This window comes from Pristiophorus japonicus, chromosome 3 (genome assembly GCF_044704955.1).
Source record: "Pristiophorus japonicus isolate sPriJap1 chromosome 3, sPriJap1.hap1, whole genome shotgun sequence".
In the NCBI taxonomy this organism is placed as follows: domain Eukaryota; kingdom Metazoa; phylum Chordata; class Chondrichthyes; family Pristiophoridae; genus Pristiophorus; species Pristiophorus japonicus.
Window position 1 is genome coordinate 313,701,974 of NC_091979.1, and position 27,536 is coordinate 313,729,509.

Genomic DNA, 27,536 nt, shown 5'->3' on the forward strand with positions numbered 1-27,536 from the left:
CCCCTCACTCTCTTCCTCCCCCCCCACCCTCACTCTCGACCTCCCCACCCTCACCCCCCTCATCTCTCCTCCCCCTCTCCCTCCCTCCCCTCCCCCACTCTCCTCCTCCCCCCCTCCCTCACTCTCTCCTCCCCCCTCCCCTCACTCTCTCCTCCCCCCCTCCCACTCTCTCCTCCCCCCCTCCCCTCACTCCTCCCCCCCTCCCCTCTCTCTCTCCCCCCCCTCCCCTCACTCTCTCCTCCCCCCCTCCCCTCACTCTCTCCTCCCCTCTCTCCTCCCCCCCTCCCACCTCACTCCTCCTCCCACCCTCCCCCTCCCCTCCTCCTCCTCCCCCCCCTCCCCTCACTCTCTCCTCCCCCCCCTCCCCTCACTCTCTCCTCCCCCCCTCCCTCACTCTCTCCTCCCCCCTCCCCTCACTCTCTCCTCCCCCCTCCCCTCCCTCTCTCCTCCCCCTCCCCTCACTCTCTCCTCCCCACCCCCTCCCCCTCCCTCACTCTCTCCTCCCCCCCTCCCTCACTCTCTCCTCCCCCCCTCCCCTCACTCTCTCCTCCCCCCCCTCCCCTCACTCTCCCTCCTCCCCCCTTCCCCTCTCTCTCCCTCCCTCCTCCCCTCACTCTCTCCTCCCCCCCTCCCCTCACTCTCTCCTCCCCACCCCCCTCCCCTCACTCTCTTCCTCACCCCCCTCCCTCACCCCCCTCCCTCACTCTCCCGTCACTCTCCCCCTCCCCACCCCCTCACTCTTCCTTCTCCCCCCCCCACACTCTCCCCCACCCCTCACTCTCTCCTCTTCCCCCCCTCACTCTTCCCCTCACTCATCCCCTCCACCTCACTCTCCTCTCTTTCCCCCCCCCATACTCTCCCCACCCTTCACTCCCTCTTTCCCCCCTACTCTCTTCCCCCACCCCCCTCTCTCCTCCCCCTCCTCTCACTCTCTCCTCCCCCTCCCCCCACTCTCTCCTCCCTCCTCCCCCCTCCCCTCACTCTCTCCTCCCCCCTACCCCCTCCCCTCACTCTCTCCTCCCCCCTCCCTTCACTCTCTCCTCCCCCCCTCCCCTCACTCTCTCCTCCCCCCTCCCCTCACTCATCCTCTCCCTCCCTCCCTCCCTCCCCCCACCACCACCTTCTCCCAACCCAGGTGAAGGCAAAATCAATCCAAATAATTTATTTTACTTGACAGCTAATGGACTACCTGACAGCATTAAAATCAGTGAGTGCTGGGAAAGTGCCAGTAAGTGAGCATTATTGAAATGGACAGCATGAAAACAAACACAGGTGCATCCAGTAACCCAATGCAATGTACCTTGCAAAGGATTATGCTTTTACTAAAATAACCAATAAGGAGATACTGGGTTGCTCCAGTATCAGAAACTAAAAAATCAAATAAATGTGCCCCCTTTTTAAAGAGTCATAACTAATTAAAAAATGTAACCATAAAGGTAAAAGGAAACTTGTCAAACTAAATAATAACATGGTTCTGGAGCTGGATTACAACCGCAAGTGTATTTTTTTTTAACAACAGTCTTTACTACAGTGACTACAACAAGGAATCCCACTGCCACTGAAACCATTAACCTCCTTCTACTGCTGTCTAAAGCTGCCTGTAAAACTCTGGCAAAGGCTCACGTGAACTCTCCAGGAACAGCTGCAATCGCCAACGTCCCAAGGGTAAGAATTTGTACGTCCACGATATCCGGATGCCAAGGCAGGGGTTTTGTCATCTGAAAGGCAAGGAGACAGCACTCCGATAAAAATGACACTGCTGTGATAAATTTTGTTTGAAGTCGAAGGAAAGAAACTGTCACGCATTTTAAACAATAATGATGGGGCATTACCAGCAAATAGAAATATCCTGGCAAGAACAATTCATTATTGAAGAGCAAGTACAGTAAAACGAACACTCTCACTTCAAAATTGAAGTAAGTTCTAAAGATCTTTGTGAGGGGGCGAGGAGAGAGAAGCACCTTGCAAAAGCGAGGTCTAATTACAGAGCGTTAAACACATGGGAGGCTTGGATTCCAGGCCTGTCCCTTTAATGCAAGGTTTTAACCCAAGTCATATTTCTCAACAGCCCAGTCTTGTGGAAAATCAGTTGTCAGGGTCAAGGAGAGGACAAGGTGTGAAAGAGACACTCTGTTTTATAATGCTTGCATGGACTTAAAATCAGAAATTGTATGATTAGATCTTCATGTAAATTGATGTCTTCAGTGAAGACCTGAGCATTCCATGAGAGCTCAGCTCTGCAACAACCCTCACCTGGAAATCTGTCAAGATGGGAACACCAAAATTGATGAGAAAGCCAAAAGAAGCTCCAACTATCTACAGATACTTCAGCGCTGGTGTTTCCAGTGCTTGCGATGAAGGGTTGTACCCTATAAGTATTTTAGGATAGCCCTCAGAAACTTAGATAGACAGAGATAAGGACACAGTAGATTCCCAAAATACACTGCGCCCGATTTTCATCTTGCTCCCCCAAAACCGGGTCTCCTGCAGAACAGTAAAAGTAAGGAGCTCGTGTGGAATTCAGTCCCACTGGATTGCTCCTGGTTGTGGGCCCCACTGTATAGTCTGGTTGGGCCTGGGATGGCGTGGGTTTCATCAGCATACATAAATGTGGGCGGGTAAAGCACTGTGCCATTTTCCAGCCCCTGGGTGCGCTGGATGCCAAGGTCCCAGCATGCCCATGAAGACTGAGTGGGAATGAGGCCTTGGACAAACCTGCAGGCAGTGGAGCCTTTAAAAGGTTTGAGTAGAGAAGCAGGGAAGTCTCACTGCAGTTGTACAGGGCCTTGGTGAGACCACACCTTGAATATTGTGTGCAGTTTTGGTCTCCTAATCTAAGGAAAGACATTCTTGCTATTGAGGGAGTGCAGAGAAGGTTCACCAGACTGATTCCCGGGATGGCAGGACTGACATAAGAAAGAAAGACTGGATCGGCTAGGCTTATGCTCACTGGAATTTAGAAGAATGAGAGGGGATCTCGTAGAAACATATAAAATTCTGAGGGGATTGGACAGGTTAGATGCAGGTAGAATGTTCCCGATGTTGGTGAAGTCCAGAACCGGGGTCACAGTCTAAAGATAAGGGGTAAGCCATATAGGATCGAGATGAGAAGTTGTGAACCTGTGGAATTCTCTACCATAGAAAGTTGTTGAGTCCAGTTCGTTGGACATATTCGAAAGAGAGTTAGATGTGGCCCTTATGGCTAAAGGGATCAGGGGGGTATGGAGAGAAGGACGGGGTGGGGTACTGAGATTGCATGATCAGCCATCCGAATGGCCTACTCCTGCACCTACTTTCTATGATTCTATGTTTCTAGTTTTGAGCACACTTTAAAGAGAAGTGGATTAGCCCTTTTAAAGATCCTTCTTGTAACTTTTTTGTAAACTTTGTTTTTTTGGACATGGAAGTAGATTCTGATTGACACAAATATCACTGTAACTGAATGCAAGCCAATAGTCATGGTTAACAGTTAGTGGTACTTGAACGTATTGTTGCCTAACAGAATTTTTTTAAGGTGTGACAAACACTTGCGGTGGAACTTCACACTGTCTAGTAATCGAGCAAAATCTTGAATTATACCGATTTGTAGTTAACTTTCAGCATAATAAATGAGTAAAGATGAAACTTACTTCCCCTGTGTTGAAAAGGATTGGTTTGGGCTGGTGGCAATCCTGGGTTTCCTTGGAAGGTTTTCCCAGCAGCATGTCACGGATGGCATCCCAAAATGGATCTCCTTCAATAGCTCCTACAGACACATCGTCACAGTGCAAATCAAAACTGGGATATGTTCTTTACGACATCACAAACACACACATACAAGAATGGCTGGAGGCCATAAAATTACCCAAATGGTGACTGGCGGCAACGGTAAAATCCAGCCTTGCACGATGGAATTTGTGCACTGGAGCCGAATTCAGTGATCTGGGAAAAAAAAAACAGAACTTCTGCGCATGCGCACTTTTTTTTTTTGTTCTTCATAATTTCTTTTTCCCCCGCGACTCTGGTCAAGGTGCGTGCGCAGTACACTCAGCTCTCAACATGCCAATTTCAGAGACAGGAGAAGATGCAGCAGGGTGATCATAGCAGGCCGAGGGTCAGGAAATGTAGTTCTGAAGTGAATGAGACACTTATAACAGCAATTGAGAGTAGATGGGGGGAGTTTAATAGGAGGGGGGCGAAGTAAATTCCCCTCCCCCCCCCCACCCCCACCGTTGTAAGGAGATTTTGGACCTCTGTTACTGAGGAGGTCTTCTCAGTAAATGACATTCCCAGGGATCACCAGCAATGGAGGAAAAGGTGGAATGACCATTGCAGGGTCATGAGAGTAGAACTTTTGTTCATGCACTCCTTGATTACTTAAATTATAAACGTGACACATGTTGGTATAGGTAGGCTTAGTGTTGCACCTCGGTCAAGAGCTCCGAAAGGCCGTGGGTGGAATTTCCGGCAACATCACGGCACAATCTGTGACACGATCTGCGGACATGTCGCAGATTGCAGCCGCGACCCGGAAGAACACCGAGGATGTCAATGCCCTGCGGCAATTGATGGTCTCGACCTTTGGCACTGCAGTCCCCAGTGTCATACCACCCAGACCGACAGCACCTGTGAGTAGGGAGGCCAAGCAAGACTCAGGAGCCTGGCCTTCCATACCCAGAGCTTCTCCAGGGGGTCCAATGGGGCGTCTCCATTGTCTCTTCCCCCAATAACAGCACCCTCGCTGCACACCGCCTTGGTCTCAACGTGGGTAGGGGTAGAGGCAAGAAGCGAGGGGGCGATTATGATCGGGGGGGGGGGGGAAAAGAGGGGGGAAGGTGGCCGCAGTTAAAAGACGTTTGGTGTAGAGTTTGTTGTTTTGCTGTAGTTTTCATTTTTTGCGTTATTTTATAAAAGTTTTGAAAGTTTTACAACTTGTGTTCAAGTTAAAAATGTACTTAAGTTTCAAAATTAAAGTTTACAAAGTTTAAACAATGTACAAATGTTTCATAAATTTCCAAATGTGTAGTATCTGATTTGTAGAAGAAGAGGGGGAATAGTCAACATGGTGGGATAGAGTGGGCAGGCAACGGTGAAACATGCTGGTCACTGTTCAAGCAAAGCGTTGATTTATGAGCTACTGACGCAAGACTTTTTGCAGTGGCGAAAGCTCCACGAGGCCTCCCTGTGATGGTGGTGGGGGGGGGAGGGGTTGGAATGGGTTCCTCACCAGGCTCCTCGTCCTCCCTCTCCTCCTCCCCTCACTCCTGAGGTGGTCCTGCAATCCCCAGTGGAAAATCCTGCCCCCTCGTGATGGCTAAGTAGTGTAGCATGCAGCACACCACAAATGAACTCGGCGACCTGCTGAGGGGAATATTGCAGGGTGGCTTCCAGAGTGGTCCATGTGTATTGGAAGCACTGCTCGAGCACTCCAATTGTCTTTTCGATGATGTCGCGTGTGGCTATATGGCTGTCATTATAGCGATGCTCGGCTCGTGTCTGAGGGTTCCGGAGGGGGGTCATGAGCCAGGTGGCGAGGCCGTAACCTTTGTCCCTGAGCATCCAGCTCTGGCCTTGTGGCTGACACTCAAACAGGTGTGAGACAGCTCTCACGCAAGATGAAAGCATCATGGATGCTCCCTGGAAATTGGGCATTTACTGCCATGACGTGCTGACTATGGTAGCACACGATCTGTATGTTCAGCGAGTGGAATCCCTTTTGGTTTCGGTCAACCTCTGGCTCCTCTAAAGGTGCTCGCAGGGAGATGTGTGCACAGTCATTGGCACCCTGAACCTTGGGGAAGCCAGCAATTCGTGCAAAACCAATAGCCCTCTCATTCTGTGCCTCCCTGGTCATTGGGAACTTTATAAAGTCCATGCTGCGTGCGTACAGTGCAGTAGCCATCTGGCGAATGCAGCTATGTGGAGCAAACTGCGTGATGCAGCATATGTTCCCTGCTGATGCCTGAAGGGAGCTGGAGGCATAGAAGACAAGTGCCGCAGTAACCTTCACCTTGACGGGCAGTGTAGTCCTCTTCCCGCTGGTAGGCTGTAGGTCTGCCTTTATCAGCTGGCATATCTCTGTCACCACCTCTTTTCGGAAGCGCAGCCTTCGAACGCACTGTGCCTCAGACAGCTGTAGGTTTGAGCGCTGTTCTCCGTCAACTCGTGGGGGGTAAGGTCTCCTCCTCATATGTCTGAAAGCTCTTTGATTATGCTCAAAATGCTCTTGAATAAGTCTTCTTCCAGCTCAATGCTGCATAGCAAAAGCAGCCAGCAATAATGGCAGAGATATTAAAGCCCCCTTATTTTAAAAGTCCTCAAATGGACTTAAAAATGAACTATAAACTCACAAAAACCTGTGTGTAAAATGCAGCCTTCCCTACAAATCCTTTTATGCACTGAACTTCTGCTCCTTTTTCAAGATGGCGTCATTAGCAGTGGGTGCTTCGTGGGTCTGACCTGGTAAGACTTGAGTTTTTCCAGTGGTCACAATGGCAGTATCAGCGAATTTCACGCCCGGATGTAATACTGTAGCCAAATTTGGTAGGAACTTCCGATAATAGTTCAAAGGACCCAAAATTGATTGAAGTTCAGTGACATTCTTGGGAGTGGGTGTATTTTTGATTGTATCCAGCTTTTTCTTGGTTGAATATAAAGCATCTTTGTCTACTCTGTACCCTAAGTACTCCATTAAGTTTTGAAATAACTCACACTTGCGAACAGTCACTCGTACTCTGTGCTTCTTTAGACATTTGAGCATTTCATTCAATACGTTATTATGGATTTGCCTATTTGGTGCTGAAATGTGTATGTCGTTCAAGTAACATACTAACCCTTCAATGCCTTGCAAAATCTGGTTCATCACCCCTTGGAATATGGCGGGGGCGGAAGACACTCCAAATGGTGGCCTGTTAAATTGATAGAGGCCTAGATTAGTATTTATATTCAAGCATGACTTGGACTCCTCATCTCGCTCCAGTTGTAAGTAGGCACTTGTCAGATCTAACTTCGAGAAGATCTGGCCACCTGTGAGTGTTGCGAACCAATTTTCTACATTTGGCAATGTATTGGGTAGATTACCCTCTCGAGCCTGGTTTACAGTTACTTTATAATCACCTTACCTTATCATCTGACTTGGGTACAACTCAATGTCTTAGATCCAGCTTAGAGATAATAGTTTCTATTTTTTTTGAGTTCTTGCTCAACTTCCTCCTCGAGTGCGTATGGCACAGGATGTGGCTTGCAGTAAACTGGTCGAGTGTCCTTCTGTACTCTGACACTCGCCTTGAAGGCTTGCATCGGGCTGCCTGTTTCACAGAACACCTTTGGATACTGCTTGATGACATCATCCTTTGATGCAAATCTCGTTCCTACACTTCCAATCCAGCTTCAGTGACCCCAGACAATTTCTACTTATTAAGGCAGGCTTGTCTCCTGCCACTACTAAGAGCGACAAGCTCTGAAAATGATCTTTGTATTTCACCGGTACGATGATATGACCTTCCACAGGGTTTTGCTCTTCTGTGTAGTCTTGCAGCTTTATCTTCGACGTCTCCAGTGGAAAATCACTAAACATGTCGAGATATAGCGATTCCGGTACTGCACTCATGGATGCACCAGTGTCAATTTCCATGGGTATTCTGGTTCCTGTAACGTTTACTTGGCTAACGATACTTCACGAATCATTGTTACATACCCTTATCTCCAGAACCTCCTCATCCTGTTGCTTTTCTTCAATGCTATGTAGTTTCTGGCGATTTCTACTTTTAACATTGAACATTGGTTTATTCTACAGACGGCACACCTTCGCAAGATGCCCAGTTTTCTTGTAGCAGAAACAAACACACACATACAAGCTGGCTCTACAGGAACTTGTCAGGTGACCCTGTCACATGATGCTTTTATTGTATTTACATGAGTAGTTTCATCCCCACAGTAGTTCACCTAGCTGGAGCTCTATATTATAAAAACTTACCCTCTGACGAAGACATTTTGTTTTATTATTTAACAAAGTGTTGAATTTTCACTTTTATTTTTGCCGGGGGAAATGGGGGCACAAGTTTTTCTGAAGCAGTTTGATAGCTCCTGCCTTCAGTGCTAGACTTACCCTGTGTAAAGTTAAAGGCTCCCACTCCATCAGTTGTGCCAGCGGCAAAGCTGTATCCAAGGGCAGGCTTGCAGGTGCGGCCCTGGAAAATAGAAGTTCCATCAATATGGTTTATGGCCTCAATATTTACTGGCCTCCTGCTGCCAAAACATTGTAAAAGGCTAAAACAATTTCGTCTTGGAAAACATTAAGGTGTTATGGAGTATGTTGCTGTGAGTCTTACTTACTGCCTTTACTTAAGGGGTGAGGGAGACAGTCAGATATCAGATTTCCAGGGATAACAAAGAGAAGGAGCTAGATAGCATTAAATAACAGATTTTCTGTGCTGGTGGTAGCAGGCGAGATCGGTGCTGGGTTGGGTGGGAAAGTTGTTATTTTTGACAGTGGGTCGAGAACCTGCTGTCATCTCGCTCCCAGACGCATCTGTCATCATGAGCCAATCTGACCTGCAGCAGTGGGGGACTCAATTGAAATCATTATGAAGTAGTTGACAGGCACTTAAGAGCCTAGGGTTGTGGGTTCAAGTCCCACTCCAGGTTCCTAAGCACAAAAAAAATATAGACTGACACTCCAGTGCATTGCTGAGGGAGCACTGCACTGTCGGAGGGGGCGTCTTTCAGATGAGACGTTAAACTGAGGCTCCGTCTGCTCCTTCAAGTGGGCGTAAAAGATCCCATGGCAGAATTTCGAAGAAGCGCAGGGGAATTATCCCTGGTGTCTTGGCCAATATTTATCCCTCAATCAACCGTTTAAAAAAAAAAAGATTTTCTGGACATCATCACATTACTGCTTGTGGGAGTTTGCTTGTCTGAAGATCAGCTGCTGCATTACCTACATTACAACAGTGACTGCACTCCAAAAGTACTTTGCTGCTTGTAAAGCACTTTGAGACATCCGTTGGTTATGAACGGCGCTATATAAATCTAAGTCTTTCTAATTTCCCTGCATGGCCATGGGATTCACGCAGCTCAGGAACCATGTCTGTCAACCTGAAATGTAAGTTCCATGGCCATTGCTCCAGTTGATTACTGGACGGTATGAAAAACAAACTGAAATAAAAACATGTTGATTACATCAGCTAACAGATCGATGAAGATTCTGTTTTACTTGAAAAGCTACTGGTAAATGCTAATTCAGAAATTCCTGAAGGGATGTAAGTGCTACCCTGGATGGTGAGGGAAATACATTTTTCACTGGCCATTCTAGTCTATTGCCTTCCAACTCAACAGTAATTGCAGTGAATTGATCTGCACTATAAAAAGACAACCATTTAAATATATTTTTGTGTTGTTTCTGGTCAGGTTTTTCTCACAGTATACTGTGATTGTCCAGTTACACATTAAATCAAGTCATCAATTATAACAATTTTATTCTCATCACTCATTCCACTCGTTCAATTTGCTTTCAGTCCCTGAATATGACTAATTTAATTTTTCAGTCTGAGACTTTAGGGTGAATTTCTGTGGAGGTTCTCTCACTTGTCCATTGTTAACTTCAATGGAAGAGTTGCAGAAATCCCCAAAACATATTGTAAGCACCACTTACACTGTTTGTCAGGGATTCCACAACTATTCTGCTCAACTTGCACAAGATTGCAAATCTACCCCTTTACAATAACATTTAAAATCTACTCAATTTTATGTATTACCTAGACACACACACCTTTTGTTTGTACCAGTTACTGATACAAAAATCTATAGATTTGTGACTAAAACACCAAGCACTTCCCAATTAATGTACTTTTAAAATGATTTTCTTAATCGTATTTGTCGATAGTGTCACGATAATATTATTTAACTATTTCTTTGTCATTCATAACTTTTATTATATTATTGTACAGTAAAGATTCAACACTCACTATGTTAGATTAGAGCATGGTCCCTTTAAGGATCCTGGCTTAAAACACGCCATGAATGACGTCACCAGATCCGCTGCATCTCATTGAGCTGGGTAACACGCTGAGCAGGCTTAATAGACCCGATAAAGGCAAGTTCAGTTTCTGCAGTGGGACGGAGCCAGCAGCGGGGTCATGACCTGCCACGGGCACCGCCCACACCGAACCTGCCAAGGCAAGGAAAATTCCTGGCGTGGCACTGAAAAGATTGAGAAAATCTCGAGAAAATCTCAAGACCAGAAAACGCCATAGGTCTCAGTTGTCTTAGCATATATAACTGATGATGGGCCAAAAATCGCAGTCTCTACGGGCGCATAACGATTTGCCCACGCACCCGTAGAGGTCCCGCAAGTGCTGGTTCTCGCACCCCCGGGAGAAGGGCCTTTGTGGGCAGTGATTTGGGCTTTTTGCTCAACTCTTGCCCAGCGAATGTCCTTCAAACTCTTACGCCTGGTAAAAGCTCCCATTACTATGAATAAGAATACTACATTGTGATTGGTGGTCCAGGTCCATGTGATCCCAGAATACACCCGTCAAATACGCTAGCCTGCGCAGCTAGGCCTCGGACCGCAGGTCTACATTCCTCCAGGACCACCAGATACTTTCGTAAAACGTTTTCGGTCGGTGGCATCCTCCCGCAGGAAGCCTCCAACCGCAATTGTTGGCCGTGTGTGTTTCTCTTCAAGATACTCGTCTGATTTGGCCTTTAAGAGATCCAAGTTACTTGCCCCTAGGTAAGCTATCCCCAAAACTACCCCACACTCAGTGAAATAATGCTTTCCTATGTCCTACCTGAATCCATCCCTTTGCAGCTTATGTTCCTGTCACTTTGTTCTGCTATCCTGTACCAAATCAAATACCCCCGCTAAATCATTTAAATTGACAGAATAAAAGTCTGTACAATTTGCAGCCATTGGTCATTAAGTTAGTGCGGCTTTGCCTGACAATGCAAGCCCTTTAAATTTGGAAGTGTTCTGTGCTTTTGGGAAACGGCTACCATAGCTGCATTATTTAACTCGGACTCAGACTTTCCGAGAAGGCATCGTTCAGCTCAACATGAGCTGTCGGGAAAATCTTTGAAATGTTTATTGGAAATCTGGTGGGTGAGCACTGGAAAAAGATCTGGGAGGTTTGAATGAAGGTCTGTTGAAATTGGAACAGCAGTGCCAGAGAAAACAGAACATTTTTCACCTTTTCAGTTTTTTGGCAGAGAAAAAGAATTAAAGAGAAGGCCAAGCCTTGGCTGTAATCAGAGTGGGCGGGCGAGGAAGATTGGGCACAGAACTGGAAGTAGTTGCTCGTGCGCAGTTCCTGTGTTATTTTTTGGGTTTTACCATCAGATTTCCCAATAAAGAAGCGTACTTAGAGAAGTGTCTATCTTCTAGATGAGTGATGGAAATTGCCCGATTGCCATTATGCGCCCTGATAATGCGTGTTCCCAGTTGCTAGGAGCCTTCACGCAGCGTTCAATGTCAACCTGAAATTAACCAGCAGCTCATTGTAACTCAATAGAGTCTGAAAGGAAATAAAAACTTGCAGTTATATAGCCCCTTTCCCGACCACCAGATGTCTCAAAGCGCTTTACATAGAAACATAGAAAATAGGTGCAGGAGTCGGCCCTTCGATGATTGATCATTCCCTCAGTACCCCTTTCCTGCTTTCTCTCCATACCCCTTTGATCCCTTTAGCCGTAAGGGTCATATCTAACTCCCTCTTGAATATATCCAATGAACTGGCATCAACAACAACTCTGCGGCAGGGAATTCTACAGATTAACAACTCCACAGGTTTACAACCAATGAAGTACTTTTGGAATGTAGTCTCTGTTGTAATGTGGGAAATGCAACAGTCTATTTGCGCACAGCAAGCTCCTACAAACAGCAATATGATAATGACCAGATCATCTGTTTTTGTTATGTTGACTGAGGGATAAATATTGGCCAGGACATCAGGGATAACTCCCCTGCTCTTCTTCTTCGAAATATGCCACAGGATCCTTCACGTCCAGCTGAGGGGGCAGATGGGGCCTCGGTTTACCGTCTCATCTCCGACCGTGCAGCACTCCCTCAGCATTGCACTAGATTTATGTGCTCACGTCCCTGGAATGGGACTTGAACCCACAACTTTCTGACTCACAGGCGAGTGTGTTACCCACTGAGCCACAGTTGACACTGTCAACATCCGACCTGGGGTGATCACTCAATAGAAGTGAAACTATTTCAAGGAGTTCCTTTTGGAACTCAGAAAACCAGGTGAGTTGGGGGAAAAAAACAATTGCCCGATCACTTAGTGTTTATTTTTTAATCGTGTGTTTATAAATCAAATTGCCATTGGGAACATGAGGCTCTTTTTACATTTTATTTGCATTTCTTTACAATAAAATTATTTCCAACAAGAGGCAAAAACACGCAGACCTTCGTCTGTTGCGAACATTATTTTTAAAATTTGTGATGTGACAGTTATGAGCAGAATGCTTCCGGTCGCCTCCGTAGCTTCCAGTTCGTTGGCAGGAGTCACTCCGTATTAATAATCGGACAGATATGATAGGATGACGTCATAAGACTCATTAGCCATCATTTGCACTAGAGCAATGCTGGCCAGCAGGAACACTGAGGAATGGGTGGGCCAGGGAGGGGTTAAAAATTGAAATGGTCAGTTTGCCTCAGCAAAACTTCAATTTTAAAACTTACAGCTTTTCAATAAAGGCTCGTCTGTCATGCATACATATGGAGGCAGGGTGGGAAGCAGTAATTTGAGTGTTAGGGAACTCACGTGGAGTATAAACACTGGCATAGACCCGTTAGGCCAAATGGCCTGTTTCTGTCTTGTGAATTCTGTGTAATTCTATGCACTGCCTGCCACACCGAACGGCAGCAAGGCATCACACCAATTTTATTCCTCTTCCCCACCACCCCTTCCTCATCTGAAGCAGGCTCCACAACTTTTGGAAAATAGCCCAGGCCCCCACCCTCAACATGCAAATAACACTGACCCGGGGAAGTGAGCAGGCATATCAAGGCAACAGGCAAGGGCGGCTGGAATTTCTACTCAAGCAAAGATTCACTGCCAGCGGGGCTTACAGGAAATTTGCTCCTTTGATTATTTTCTTTCCTTTTGGCCTTCTTCCCATTAACTATTGTTTTTATATCAGGTTGTGAAAAAAATTATCTTTGGTATGATGATTTTCCCATTTCATCCTCCAGATATCCAACCCACTAAGCATCTTCTGACAGTGGTCATTCTAGGGGTCATGTTGTGAAGATTCACTTAACTTACTGACAACAGACAAGACCCATGTGTCTAATCAAATAAAGGTAGTCAAGCAGAATACAAGGAAAGAAATACTCTTATCTTCATATCAGGCACAAAGTCTGGTACTCACTGTATGTGTTGAATTGAATTGGACAATGACATCAGTCATATTGACCCATTGATGTGCAAAGTTAACGGGACCTTTGATTTCTCTAGTGGCTGTTCTGGACAGCTCCTAACAATAAAACACACAAAAGATAAGGAATTCCAAAAGCACGTCAGCAGTAATTCTCCATTTTAACTAAGAAAGCATGCACCACCATGGATTGTGTGTACATTTTTATTCATGTACAATTTTTCAAATATACATGACCAACAACGTTCAGGTTATTTGCTTCATGTCACATGGAGTTGCTGGATCATACTATCACTGAGCATTACGCACCTTCGCTTTATTGTAGATATTGCGTCCAATGATTGCAGTGCTCTCAAACATGTCCCTCCCAGGGCCTGCAGACATGCACATCGAAGACTGTAAAATTCAGGGAAAGAAATGCATGAAATCACCATGAATCATAAATTTTTTAAACTGTTCGACGCACAACCCTGCTCTGGAATGAGGATGGAACTAATGAAAAATAGAACTCATTTGTTCATACATTTAGAATCATGGGATAACTGGGAAACAGTTACAAGGCGGGCATGAAAATTCTACCAAAAGATCGTGATCTTCACCACAGATCGACGGTTGAATTCCAGTTATTAGCAAGTTCCAAAAATGTTATTTAAATACACACCAAGGCCTCGAAATTGGGTGCATTTCTGCCTTCCGGGGGTGGGGGGGGCGCAAATGCGTTTGCGACTGGGCGCGGCGCTGACAACGACTCATGCCATATTGGGCAGGAGTTTAGCGGCAGTGCTGCGGCAGTGCGCCCAATTTCCTGCGACAGAAGAGCGTGACCTCAACACCACATGCATCGCCCCAGTCCCGAAATTCACTTTCACCACCTGCAGCACAGCTGGTCAAAAACATCGGCGGCAGCAGCAGAAGGAGGCATGGATTGGGCGGCCGGCCGCTACAGGAGCAATAATTAAAGGTGAGGTGGCCGAGATAAGTAAAAAAATAAACTTACCGTTGCTGCTGGCTTTTCCTTCAGTTTTATTTCGCGGGGCCCTGCCCGCGATCGATCAGCCCGGTACTTTTGCTCGCGTGCCGGACTGATTACGCAGGTGTGCTGCTCCTTTTGTGGTCCAGGTAGGTGTTTTTTTTTTAATTTGCAGAGCCTGCAGCGATGGCCCTTCCCTTTAAGGGAGGGAAAGGCCCCTTGTAAGCGGGTAGGCCCAGTGTGCAGCACTGCTGAAGTGTGCACCCCGTTAGCACTCCAAGAAGGAAGTGGAGCGCGTAAATTTAGTGCTCCATTCCTTCCTGGAGCACTAAAGCCAATTTTTTGAGAGCGGGGATACATTAACGCCTGCCGCTAAGTTTACCACCTCTCAAAAGTTAGCGTCCCCAAACGTGACAACAATCAATTTCTTCTCCCCAAATGTACAAATAAATCCTGCTTTTTTAAAAAAAAATCTAATGGTAATTTTTTAAATTTCTGTTTGGCTGGTTGAGAGGCGTAACGAGGAGAAAAAATGTATTGAGGTGTTCAGGCTGAAAGACAATGGCAGGTATAACTGGGAGTCAGGCATCAGGTAGGCCTTTCTGACAGCAGTGCGGTTTAATGGCTGTGATGTGAGATCCATACTCTCAACTGATCTGCCACTGTAGGTGCTCGGAGGTATCAAACATCCTACTTACTCCTCCAACAGGGCAGGTGCTGTCGAGATTGTCACATGATTCACCAGTGTTCACACAGTGAGGGCCCAGTGTATTCGAAGAGACATCCCCGAGATTGGAGGAAGCGAATACTGCAACAAATGGTCCCTGTATGTGTAAAAATCAAGTTGAAGTCATTGTACACCCGTTGTGGACTAAACGTGTAAATTAAATTCTCATGTTCCACAAGCAGGGGAGATAAAGTTGTGAATAAGGGGACATAACATATTTAAACAACTGAATTATTCATCAACTCACATTAATATCATGTAAATAATTCATATTATGTCTATTAATATTTTATGGTTTATAGGAAGGAATAATTAAATTTGCAAATCATATTAAGACTGCAAATTTAGAAGCAGAGTGAAACACAGTCAGCATAGATACTGCTGAAACCTTCGTTACAGTCCAGTGGGAGAGGGAACAAGGGTTCAATGAGCACAAGCAGTAAATCATGTCTCTCTCAGGCTCTGTTTGATCCCATAGTGGGACTTTAAGCAAATTGGTCATCTTCCTTTAAAATGTGCTTGTAATTGACTATTCCATGTAACCTTTCCCACCAGAGTCTAACGGGCATCTCCTGCAAACTTTTCCCTCACGGGAAAATGACTTTCTGCTATATCCCAATTGTAATATACCCGTCATCACCTTATGCACTGGTACACGAATCTGAGGGCTCAACTAACTAATGCTCTGTAAAGTCCTGTCCCCTCAGTACAGATTCACACGAGGCACATAGTGAAGTCAAGGTCACTCAGGACCTGCACCTTTATTACACAGCTCTCGAATGTCACACTTGCCCGAGACCTGTCCTTATATACCTGTCTGGGACAGGTATCCAGTGTCTCCTGCAAGTGCACCCCTGGTGGTAAGGTAAGCTTGTGGTTTCAGGTCATCTCTAGTTACAGTCATGTAAAGCATGGTAAGATACAGTTATATACAGTAGTGTGAGATACATGACACACTCCAAAATCTTAGTGTTAAAGAAAATTACATCCTCAGCCATCTCTTTGTGCCTTGTCCCTGGAGCCATAGTCTTAAAGGAGGCATCAAGCGCACCCTGCCTACAGCAATATTATTCATTATAAAAAACCGAAAATGCTGGAAATCTCAGCAGGTCAGGCAGTATCTGTGGAGAGAAACAGAGTTAACGTTTCAAGTCTGTGACTCTTTGTCAGAAAGTTCTGAAACGTGAACTCTGTTTCTCGCTCCACAGATGCTGCCTGACCCACTGAGATTTCCAGCATTTTCTGGTTTTATTTCAGATTCCAGCATCCGCGGTATTTTGCTTTAATATCATTCGTTAGCTGGTTTGGAGACATGCCATGTAACGCGAGGTAATCTATTTTAGAAAACCTGTATTATTTAACAAATGAATATCAAGCTGTACAAATTTTGGACACATTCCTGTGACGTGGTGCAATATCGGCCGGAATTTTCCAGGGTGGTAGCGGATGCGATTGGTGGCGGGTAGGGTGGGAATGTTGTTATTTTTGACAGCGGGTCGGGAACCCGCAGTCATCTTACTCCCGTGTGCCTTTCCCCCCAGGCGCACCAATCATCGCGGAACCAACCCGACTGGCAGCGGTGGGAGATCCAATTGAGGTGGTTTTCAGGCAGTTTACGGGCACTTAAGAGCCTTTTTTCCACTTACTTTTAAAATTTCCTTGCATGGTCATGGGATTCACGTAGTTCTGGAACCATGTCTGTCAACCTGAGCGTGAGTTCCGTGGCTATTGCTCCAGCTGATTACTGGACAGCATCAAATGTTCAGTCAAAGCTCCCACCGGATAGATGATCACTTTCCTCTGGGAGTGCCTGTAGCTCCTTTCATTCCCAGTCGGTCTCACCTCATTGGAAGAACTCTCTCACCATTGGCAGAATGCTTCTGTCATCTCTACTTCACCTGCCATCTATTCCACATGGGTGCCATTTATACTGTCTCACCTTGGTCCTCAGAATCAGACCACAATCAGCCCCAACACCAGCAGCACCAAAAACACCAACCTTCTCCGCAATCACCTGCTGCTGCACGGGGCATCGGCAACCGAGCAAATTGTTGCCAGAGAGGTCAGGGACGGTCTCGTTATGGCCAGATTTAGTTAACTTTACGCTGTACACCCATATGTACGTTCGACCATCAAAAAAGGACTCTGGAGTGTTAACTTTTATTCTTATTCTTTCTCCTTTACTTTCCTGAAGGCACTAATTCATAATCACGATCCAGTTATGGGAGCCGTGCCAAGCCTCAGCCAAATGCTCATTCTTCATTTCTGAGCCTAGACTCAAGAGGATCAGCAGGCTGTTCAACAACATGGAGGGAGGGGAACAGTACACCTGAGCCCAGTGTTCCCCGCAGTATCACGAGGAACCTTGGATTAATTTTTCCCTCCCTAACTCAGCAACATTGAAACCAATAGCAGCACAAGTGCCATGCTAGCTGAAGTAAGCTAACTCAGTGCGGGCCAGGGATCGAGCCGACAGTCCTCCTGCTTTATTGGCTCAGCCCCACATTTGGAAGTGAATTTCCCAGTCGAGTCTTTACAGAGCAGGAGTGCAGCCACATCTTCAGTTACAAATCTTCAGTGTGAATGAAAGACAGACAGACGTGTATTATATAGCACCTTTCACAACCTCAGGATGTCCCAACGTGTTTTACAGCTAATGAAGTACTTTAGAAGTGTAGTTATTGTTGTAATGTAGTACATTTGCACACAGCAAGGTCTCACTAATGTGATAATGACCAAATAACCTGTTTTTTTTGTAATGTTGGTTGAGGGATAAATATTGGTCAGGACACCAGGGATAACTCCCCTGCTCTTCTTCAAAATAATGCCACGTAATCTTTTACATCGACCCGAGGGGGCAGACGGGAACTCGGTTTAACGTCTCATCTGAAAGACAGCACCTCCGACAGCGCAGCGCTCCCTCAATATTGCACTGGAGTGTCAGCCTAGATTTTGTGCTCAAGTCTCTGGAGTGGGACTTGAACCCACAACTCGCTGACTCAGAGGCGAGTGTGCCATCACTGAGCCACAACTGATCGGGTCACTGACTGTAGTATTAAGGCCGTTTAGAGGGCTTCCAACAGGATGTTTTTCTCTGGTAACACCACAGAACATGAACACGTTCTTTAAATACTGACCTTCCCAGGCAAAGAGCCTGCGTTCTTCTCCTGCTCAAACAGGTATGACGCATATCCCATGTTGTCGCTGCTAACCAGGTGATTGGTATTGTTCATGCTGACAGGGTGAACAGCAAACCAGCTACAACAAATCAGAAAGGAGAAAAGAAAAGGATTGTTGAAAATGGTTAGTGACATCACCACCGTGAAGAAGTTGTTGATAGAGATTCAAAGGCAAAAATATATCACCATGCTTCTGGTCAGCTCCAAATACTTTCTCTCTCAAAATATCAATGATTCCCCTCACCCTAAATAGGCTGTATATGAAATGAACCTACTTCAAGACAGTATCTTACTAATTAAATTAGCATGTCCCATTCTGCTGGAACTTAAATAAAATCACGTGCTGGTGATTTCACCATTAAAGGCCTGAAGCTGTATTTCTAAACAATTCAAATGCGCAACGTTGGGACCAGGTCACTGGATTTTGCAACAGTCCAGTAAAAAAAACATTTTTAAAGTCTTACATCCGCTTGCATGCATTCCACCACGCCTTTCAAAGTGATCACACCGGACAGTGTTGTGCTTCAGTGTGTCACACCCGAGGCTGTCACACCTCTGTGACAGAAATTAGTGACTCGCTGAAACATGAACTTGTATCTAACATCCAATTGCCTAAATGAATCAAAAGCAGCTCAATTCTGTTGGTAACAACGAGAAACAAGAATGCAGCAGAAATCTGATCAAATTGCTCAGTGATTTGAAAAAAATCTTGAATTGGCAAGCAGCAGGAAGTAACCAACCAGTAACTGTTAAAACAAATTTGTAGCAATTGTTTGCACCGGAATTTTTCCCCCCCTGAAAAACTCTTGGCAAAAGTAACAACGAACATAAGAATCCATAAAACATGAACATTTATCAACAGATTTATTCTTACTCAGAGTTGCCTACAAAAAATTTTAATTTTGTGGAAAATTGGTGTTTTCTCAAAATAGCCTGAAGCTCAATTTGGAGTACTTGGCTGGACTTCTGAATGATTGAGTTGCGATTACTATAAATGGCTTGGTTCCTCCTGACTGACTGTAGTCTGTGTCAATCATGGGAGCCCATCCACACTTCTTTTTGCTTCCAGAATGCTATTAAGGAAGGGTGAAGAAGGAGATATAGGCACACACACATACATGGAAGATGATGGAAAAATGAGAGTGAGAGATGGAGAGAGAGAGGAAGAGAGCGTGACAGAGAGAGAAGAGGGAGTGGCAGAGAGAGAGGGTGGCAGAGAAAAAAGCGGCAGAGAGAGAGAGAGAGGGAGCAGAGAGAGAAAGGGTGGGGCAGACAGAGAGAGAGAGAGAGAGGCGGGTAGAGAGAGAGAGAGGCGGGCAGAGAGAGAGAGAGGCGGGCAGAGAGAGAGAGAGAGAGAGAGGCGGGAAGAGAGAGAGGTGGGCAAAGAGAAAGAGACAGGCAGAGAGAGTGAGAGAAAGAGAGAGAGAGAGAGAGGCGGGCGGAGAGAGAGAAGCGGTCGGAGAGAGAGAGAGAGAGAGAGCGAGAGAGAGAGAGAGAGGGGCGGGCAGAGAGAGAGAGAGAGGGGCGGGCAGAGAGAGAGAGAGGGGCGGGCAGAGAGAGAGAGGGGCGGGCAGAGAGAGAGAGTGAGAGGTGTAAAGTCCTTACTCAATGGCACAAAACCCACACGAAGCATTTTCTATGGACAAGGTCACTCTATGACCTGAACCTTTATTCACAGGACCAAGAAGTGATGACCTTGCGTGGGACCTCCCTTTATATACCTGGATGACCAGGTAAGGATTGTCTCCCACAAGTTCACCCCCTGTGGTCAAGGTGTGCATTGCTTAAGTATATACAGTATTGCAATGGTGTTACATAGAAGTTACATACATGATATCACTTCCCCCCGCAAAGTCTTATTGGGATCATAGGTTAAGTCTTTCAGGTGGTCTACGCTCCCTTGTGGATGCCGCAGTTGGGGCTCTGGTTGTTGAGCCTTGGCGTCAGTGTGTGTCACCTATGGTGATTCCGGCTTGTCCGGGCTGACCGCAGGGACTGTGCATGCTGCTGAATGTCCTTGTTGCTTGTTCACTGGCGGTGATGTGAGCACCATCTCATGATCTTCCTCGGGTTCCTCAGTGTCCATGTTGAACCTTTTTTTTTTAAACTTTGTCCAGATGCTTACTGCATATCTGCCCATTGATAAGTTTAACCACGATGACCCTATTCCCCTCTTTGTCTATTACAGTACCCTCAAGCCATTTGGGCCCCACGGCGTGATTGAGGACAAATACGGGGTCATTTATTTCTATACATCTCCCCCTTGAGTTTCGGTCATGGTACTCGTTTTGGGCCTGGCGCTTGCCTCAACTATGTCGGTCAGGACTGGGTGAATGAGGGACAATCGAGTTTTGAGTGTTCGTTTCATAAGTAGCTCAGCGGGCGGGACCCCCGTGAGCGAGTGCGGTCGGGACTTATAGGCCAGAAGGAGGCGCGATAGGCGGCATTGTAGGGAAGGTCCTTGAATCCTGAGCATGCCTTGTTTAATGATTTGGACCGTACGTTCCGCCTGGCCATTGGAGGTCGGCTTGAACGGTGCTGTCCTGACATGGTTGATGCCATTGCCCGACATGAACTCCCAGAATTCGTAGCTCATGAAACATGGGCCATTATCGCTAACAAGGATGTCCGGCAAGCCGTTGGTTGCAAAGACCACACGTAGACTCTCCACAGTGGTGGATGTCATGCACGAATTCAAAATGATGCACTCAATCCATTTCGAGTACGCATCTACCACAATGAGAAACATTTTTCCCATGAACGGGCCCGCGTAGTCTACATAAATATGTGACCATGGGATGGTGGGCCAGGGCCACGGCTGAGCGGGGCCTCCCTGGGGGCATTACCCAGCTGGGCACACGTCACTAACCTGCGAACACAGTGTTCCAGGTCTGAATCAATTCCCGGCCACCAAACATGTGACTGGGCAATGGCCTTCATCAGAACGATGCCAGGATGCTCACTATGGAGTTCCCTGATGAAAGCCTCCCTGCCCCTCTGGGGCATGACTACCCGGCTGCCCCATAGTAGGCAGTCAGCTTGGATGGAGAGCTCATCCATCAGTCTGTGAAACGGTCTGACCTCCTCAGAGCATGCTCCGTGTGCGGGCGCCCAATCCCCAGTCAGGACACATTTCTTAATCAGGGATAGGAGGGGATCTCTGTTTGTCCAGATTTTGATCTGGCGAGCTGTGATGGGGGAGCCTGCGCTGTCAAAGGCATCAACGGACATGACCATCTCAGTGCTTTGTTCCACTGCCCCCTCAGTGGTGGCCAGTGGAAGCCTGCTGAGCCCGTCAGCGCAATTTTCAGTGCCGGGCCGGTGCCGGATGATATAGTCATACGCAGCCAGCGCGAGAGCCCATCGCTGTATGCGGGCTGACGCGTTGGCATTGACAGCCTTGCTGTCTGACAACAGGGATGTTAACGGCTTGTGGTCCATTTCTAATTCGAACCTCCTGACAAAAAGGTATTAATGCATTTTTTTTACACCATAGACACACGCGAGTGCCTCCTTCTCAACCATCCCATATCCCTGTCCTGCTTGAGCGCGCGACCTGGAAGCATAAGCAACAGGTTGTAATTGGCCCTCAGCATTACTCTGCTGCAACACGCACCCGACCCCATAGGACGATGACAGCCCTTGAGTACCCTGTTAGTGGGTGTCAATGGCCCCATCCCGGACCACATTGTCCACTGTGATGGCGTAAATGTCCGTTCAGCCTGCCACTGTCTCTGTTGAAAACCTGCCCTGAGGTCTATTGCTGCCTGGGGTGTGTCAAACTGCCCTTGTCTGCCTGCGGGGCTCTGTGTCGCATTTATGATATTGACTCCCTGATCCCCCGCTGCGTTGGAGGCAGAATTGCACGTGTATATTATTTTGGTTTCCTCTTCCCCCACCATGAAAGTCTGAGCCATCAACGCCGCCGCTTCCAAAGTCAAGTCCTTGGTCTCGATTAACTTTCGGAAAATCCCCACATGACCGATGCCCTCAATGAAGAAATCCCTTAACATCTCCCTCCTGCAGGCGGTGTGAACTTAGAGGCTGGCCAAAAGCCGGAGGTCCACAATGAAGTCCGGTATGCTCTGTCCTTCACGACGTAGGTGGGTATAGAATCTGTGTCGGGCCATGTGTATGCTGCTCGCCAGTTTGAGGTGCTCACCGATTAGTTTGCTGAGCTCTTCAAAGGTTTTGTCCGCTGGCTTTTTGGATGCTAGTAGGTCCTTCATGAGCGCGTAAGGATCAGCTGGTCAGCAGATGTGCCCTTCGCTTGTCAGCCGCTGCATCTCCCAGCCATTCTTTCGTGACAAAGCTTTGCTGGAGCCTCTCAATGAAATCGTCCCAGTCCTCACCAACACAATACCGTTCCTATGTGCTACCGGTGGCCATTCTCGTGGGTCGTTGATTCCCGTTTCTTGTTGCCAATGTAAAGTCCTTACTCAATGCTCAAAACCCACACGAGGCATATTCGATGGACAAGGTCACTCCATGACCTGAACCTTTATTCACAGGAGCAAGAAGTGATGACCCTGTGTGGGACCTCCCTTTATATACCTGGATGATCAGGTAAGGAGTGTCTCCCACAAGTTCACCCCCTGTGGTCAAGGTGTGCATTGCTTAAGTATATACAGTATTGCAGTGGTGTTACATAGAGGTTACATGACAAGAGGGGCGGGCAGAGAGAGCGAGAGAGGGGCGGGCAGAGAGAGAGGGAGAGGCGGGTAGAGAGAGAGGGAGAGAGAGTTGGTCAGAGAGAGAGAGAGAGAGAGAGAGAGAGAGAGAGAGAGAGAGAGAGAGAGAGGCGGGCTGGGAGAGCATAGGAGAGAGTGAGAGAGAGGGAGGTGCGATGAGAGAGAGAGAGAGGGGGCCGGGCAGAGAGAGAGGGAGAGAGAGGGGCAGGCAGAGAGCGAGAGCGAAAGAGAGGGACGAGCGGAGAGCGAGGGGGAGGGGCGGGCGGAGAGAAGGGGCGGGCGGAGAGAAGGGGGGGGCGGAGAGAAGGGGGGGGCGGAGAGAAGGGGGGGGCGGAGAGAAGGGGGGGCGGAGAGAAGGGGGGGCGGAGAGAAGGGGGGGCGGAGAGAAGGGGGGGGGCGGAGAGAAGGGGGGGGCGGAGAGAAGGGGGGGCGGAGAGAAGGGGGGGCGGAGAGAAGGGGGTGCGGAGAGAAGGGGGTGCGGAGAGAAGGGGGTGCGGAGAGAAGGGGGTGCGGAGAGAAGGGGGGTGCGGAGAGAAGGGGGGTGCGGAGAGAAGGGGGTGCGGAGAGAAGGGGGTGCGGAGAGAAGGGGGTGCGGAGAGAAGGGGGTGCGGAGAGAAGGGGGTGCGGAGAGAAGGGGGTGCGGAGAGAAGGGGGTGCGGAGAGAAGGGGGGGGCGGAGAGAAGGGGGGGCGGAGAGAGGGAGGGCGGAGAGAGGGGGGGGCGGAGAGAGGGGGGGGCGGAGAGAAGGGGGGGCGGAGAGAAGGGGGGGCGGAGAGAAGGGGGGGCGGAGAGAAGGGGGGGCGGAGAGAAGGGGGGGCGGAGAGAAGGGGGGGCGGAGAGAAGGGGGGGCGGAGAGAAGGGGGGGCGGAGAGAAGGGGGGGCGGAGAGAAGGGGGGGCGGAGAGAAGGGGGGGCGGAGAGAAGGGGGGGCGGAGAGAAGGGGGGGCGGAGAGAAGGGGGGGCGGAGAGAAGGGGGGGCGGAGAGAAGGGGGGGCGGAGAGAAGGGGGCGCGGAGAGAAGGGGGCGCGGAGAGAAGGGGGCGCGGAGAGAAGGGGGCGCGGAGAGAAGGGGGCGCGGAGAGAAGGGGGCGCGGAGAGAAGGGGGCGCGGAGAGAAGGGGGCGCGGAGAGAAGGGGGCGCGGAGAGAAGGGGGCGCGGAGAGAAGGGGGCGCGGAGAGAAGGGGGCGCGGAGAGAAGGGGGCGCGGAGAGAAGGGGGGGCGGAGAGAAGGGGGGGCGGAGAGAAGGGGGGGCGGAGAGAAGGGGGGGCGGAGAGAAGGGGGGGCGGAGAGAAGGGGGGGCGGAGAGAAGGGGGGAGGGGCGGAGGGAGTTAGAGAGAGCGTGGCGGAGAGAGAGAGAGACAGACAGAGGTTGTGAGCAGTGAGAATGGCAGAGAGAGAAGGAGTGCCAGAGAGAGAAGCAGTGCCGGAGAATGAGAGCAAAGGAGTGGCAGAGAGAGAGAGAGAGACGGGGGGGGCGGGCAGAGAGAGAGAGAGAGTGAGAGAGGACGCGGGCAGCGGAGTGGGTGAGAGAGAGAGAGAGAGAGAGAGAGGGAGGGGGAGTGGCAGAGAGCGAGAGAGTGGCAGAGAGCGAGAGAGTGGCAGAGAGCGAGAGAGTGGCAGAGAGCGAGAGCGAGAGAGTGTGGCAGAGAGGGAGAGGGAGAGAGAGTGGCAGAGAGCGAGAGTGTGTGGCGGAGAAGGAGATGGAGAGAGAGTGGCAGAGAGCGAGAGCGAGAGAGAGTGGCAGACAAAAACTCTTCAAAATTGATTATTGGCAGTTTATGAAAGCTAAGCTAAAGAAAACCTAATCAAACAAATCACAATGTTTGGTATCTCCTGCATATTGGAGGCCTTAAAATAAGACATAGATTATTGATGATAATGTTAATGCACTCATATAAGAACCCGATAAATTGGTGTCATAACAGAAGGAGGACTGCAAGGCGAGGAGACTAATAGAAGGAGTGAAACAGAGACAATGATTAAAAAGAGGCGAATAGAGTGTTAAACACCGCAATGAGAAAAGTATATGGCTGAGAGGGGGAAAGAAGAGAGAAAGGATTGAAGATGGAAACAGAGAAAGCATCACAAAAGTCATGAGAAAGCGAGATAGAAGAGACACAGTTACAGCCAGAGCTCTTCCGTCCTGTATCTGTGTATTGTAATAACATTGTGTATTACATAGGAACTGGATCACCATAGATACAAGTGGGGACAGCCATTTTGTTCACCATAACTCATCATTCATAAAAATGAACACCTCAAGTCGCAGGAGAAATACCACCAACGATGTCTCCGTAAGATCCTGCAAATCCCCTGGGAGGACAGACGCACCAACATTAGCGTCCTCGACCAGGCCAACATCCCCAGCATTGAAGCACTGACCACACTTGATCAGCTCCGCTGGGCAGGCCACATTGTTCGCTTGCCAGACACGAGACTCCCAAAGCAAGCGCTCTACTCGGGGCAAACGAGCCAAAGGTGGGCAGAGGAAACGTTACAAGGACACCCTCAAAGCCTCCCTGATAAAATGCAACATCCCCACTGACACCTGGGAGTCCCTGGACAAAGACTGCCCTAAGTGGAGGAAGTGCATCCGGGAGGGCGCTGAGCACCTCGAGTCTCATCGCCGAGAGCATGCAAAAATCAAGCGCAGGCAGCGGAAAGAGCGTGCGGCAAACCTTTCCCACCCTCCCTTCCCTCATCGACTATCTGCCCCACCTGTGACAGGGACTGTGGCTCTTGAATTGGACTGTTCAGCCACCTAAGGATTCATTTTTAGAGTGGAAGCAAGTCTTCCTCGATTCCGAGGGACTGCCTATGATGATGATTATTCATAAAAATCTATTCCAGCACAGCATCCAACTATTTCTGAAATGATTCCAGGGCTTTCGCCTGATGTAACACTGTTGTCATTATAACACATTACATCATCTGACTGACTGTAAACAACACTATGGAAAGTCCACTAGTAAAATAAAAAACAAAAATCACAAGCATAATCTAATCTAAAATATGCATCATCACCAAATCAACTCTGTTTTCTAAGTTACCTCAAGAGCTTTCATCAATACAAATGATTTGGAAAATTATGTATAATTCTGTGGAAAGTTCCATAAGTAAAAGTTTATAACATTAATTTTAGTTAAACAAAATTAAATCCAAGATACGAATTTTATTCAGTTGTGATGGTTGTACAGTGTCTGAAAAAGAGATATGTTAATTTCTATGATTGCTTTCTTTTTTGAATAATGCATTTTAATCTACTGTGCATTCAATAATTTCCTATTAAATTTTGTCTGTACTAAACTTTGGCACCTTTACACTGTATTCAGTATAGAAACATAGAACCCAAGTTTCGAGCTGCGCAGTCCCGACCTGGACGCCCGTTTTTCACGCCACAAAGTGTGCCTAAAAAAACCCTCCAGATTCTTCACCTCCCTGCAGGTCCTCTGGCCCTCGGCGCAGCACAGCAGGAGCTGTAGGGGGGCGGAGCCAGGTCCCTGCATTGAAAACAGTGCCGGGACCTCTGCACAGGCGCGCTACAGTGGGCACGCAAGTGCAGTAGCTCCAGGCGCCCGAGACTGTGTGGGAGGGGCCAGAAGCACGCAGCCCCTAGCCCTGGCCGAATGGCCTCACTGGGGCTGCATGAATAAGGCTCCTCCCACACCCAGCTCCTGCTTCCTCCCGACCCGACTCGACTCCCGTTTCCCGCCTCCAGACCGGACCCGACACCGACCTGACTCCTGCTTCCCCCCCGCCCCCGACCCAACCCGACTCCCGCTCCCCCCCCCCCCCCCCGGACTGGATCCGACCTGACCTCCCTCTCCCTCCCTCCCTCCCCCCGATCCGAACCGAACCGACCTCCCACCAACCCCCCCCGACCCGACCCAATGCCACCTACCTGTAAATCTGGTGCTGGGGACGAGCCCTGCCCGAAGTCTCAGGCCCGGCTCGTTCAGCCTCCCTCCCCCTTCTCCTTCTCCTCCCCCCTCCATCACCTTCCACTCCCCCATCTCCTTCTCCCCCAATCTCCTTTCCCCCTCCACCATCTCCTTTCCCCCTCCCCCATCTCCTTTCCCCCCCGCATCTCCTTTCTCCCCCTTCTCCCCCCCTTCTCCCCCATCTCCCCCATCCCTCCCCTTTCTCTCCCTTCCCTCCCTCTGCTCCCCCCACCCCCCTCCTCCTCCTCCCCCTCCCCTCGCTGTCAGAAACACAGACACTGACAGACAGAGAATGAGAGACACTGACAGAGACACACTGTGGGGTGGGGCATCCCAGCATGCTGTTGGAGGGCTCCCGGTGCTGCAGTCGGTAAGTAGAAAATGTTTTATTTATTGATTTTTTTTTAAATTATGTCTTATTCATTTTTTTTGATTGATTTATTGGTTGATTTATTGATGTATTTATCATTTATTATTGATGATGGCTCTTTATTTGTAAAACTGAAGTGTTTAATGTTTGTAACCTTCCCTTTAAACCCCCCCCCACCCCCCGATTTGTAACCTACGCCTGATTTTCTAAAGTGTAGACAAGGTTTTTTCAGCGTACAAAAATCTTCACTTACTCCATTCTAAGTTAGTTTGGAGTAAGTTTTCACTGACGAA

At 48.3% G+C, this 27,536-nt stretch overlaps 1 protein-coding gene across 1 annotated transcript in view; it reads right to left on the reverse strand.

Moving 5' to 3' along the window:
* The window catches only part of asah2 (N-acylsphingosine amidohydrolase 2), a 121,090-nt gene that overhangs the window by 53,844 nt on the left and 39,710 nt on the right, over window positions 1-27,536 (reverse strand). The window contains exons 7-13 of the mRNA XM_070875059.1: window positions 18,203-18,323; window positions 15,037-15,162; window positions 13,678-13,764; window positions 13,363-13,467; window positions 8,087-8,168; window positions 3,630-3,745; window positions 1,624-1,718 (exon numbers count right to left, since the gene is read on the reverse strand). Of these exons, the coding sequence (XP_070731160.1) occupies window positions 1,624-1,718; window positions 3,630-3,745; window positions 8,087-8,168; window positions 13,363-13,467; window positions 13,678-13,764; window positions 15,037-15,162; window positions 18,203-18,323 (732 nt within the window). The remainder of the gene's footprint in view (window positions 1-1,623; window positions 1,719-3,629; window positions 3,746-8,086; window positions 8,169-13,362; window positions 13,468-13,677; window positions 13,765-15,036; window positions 15,163-18,202; window positions 18,324-27,536) is intronic.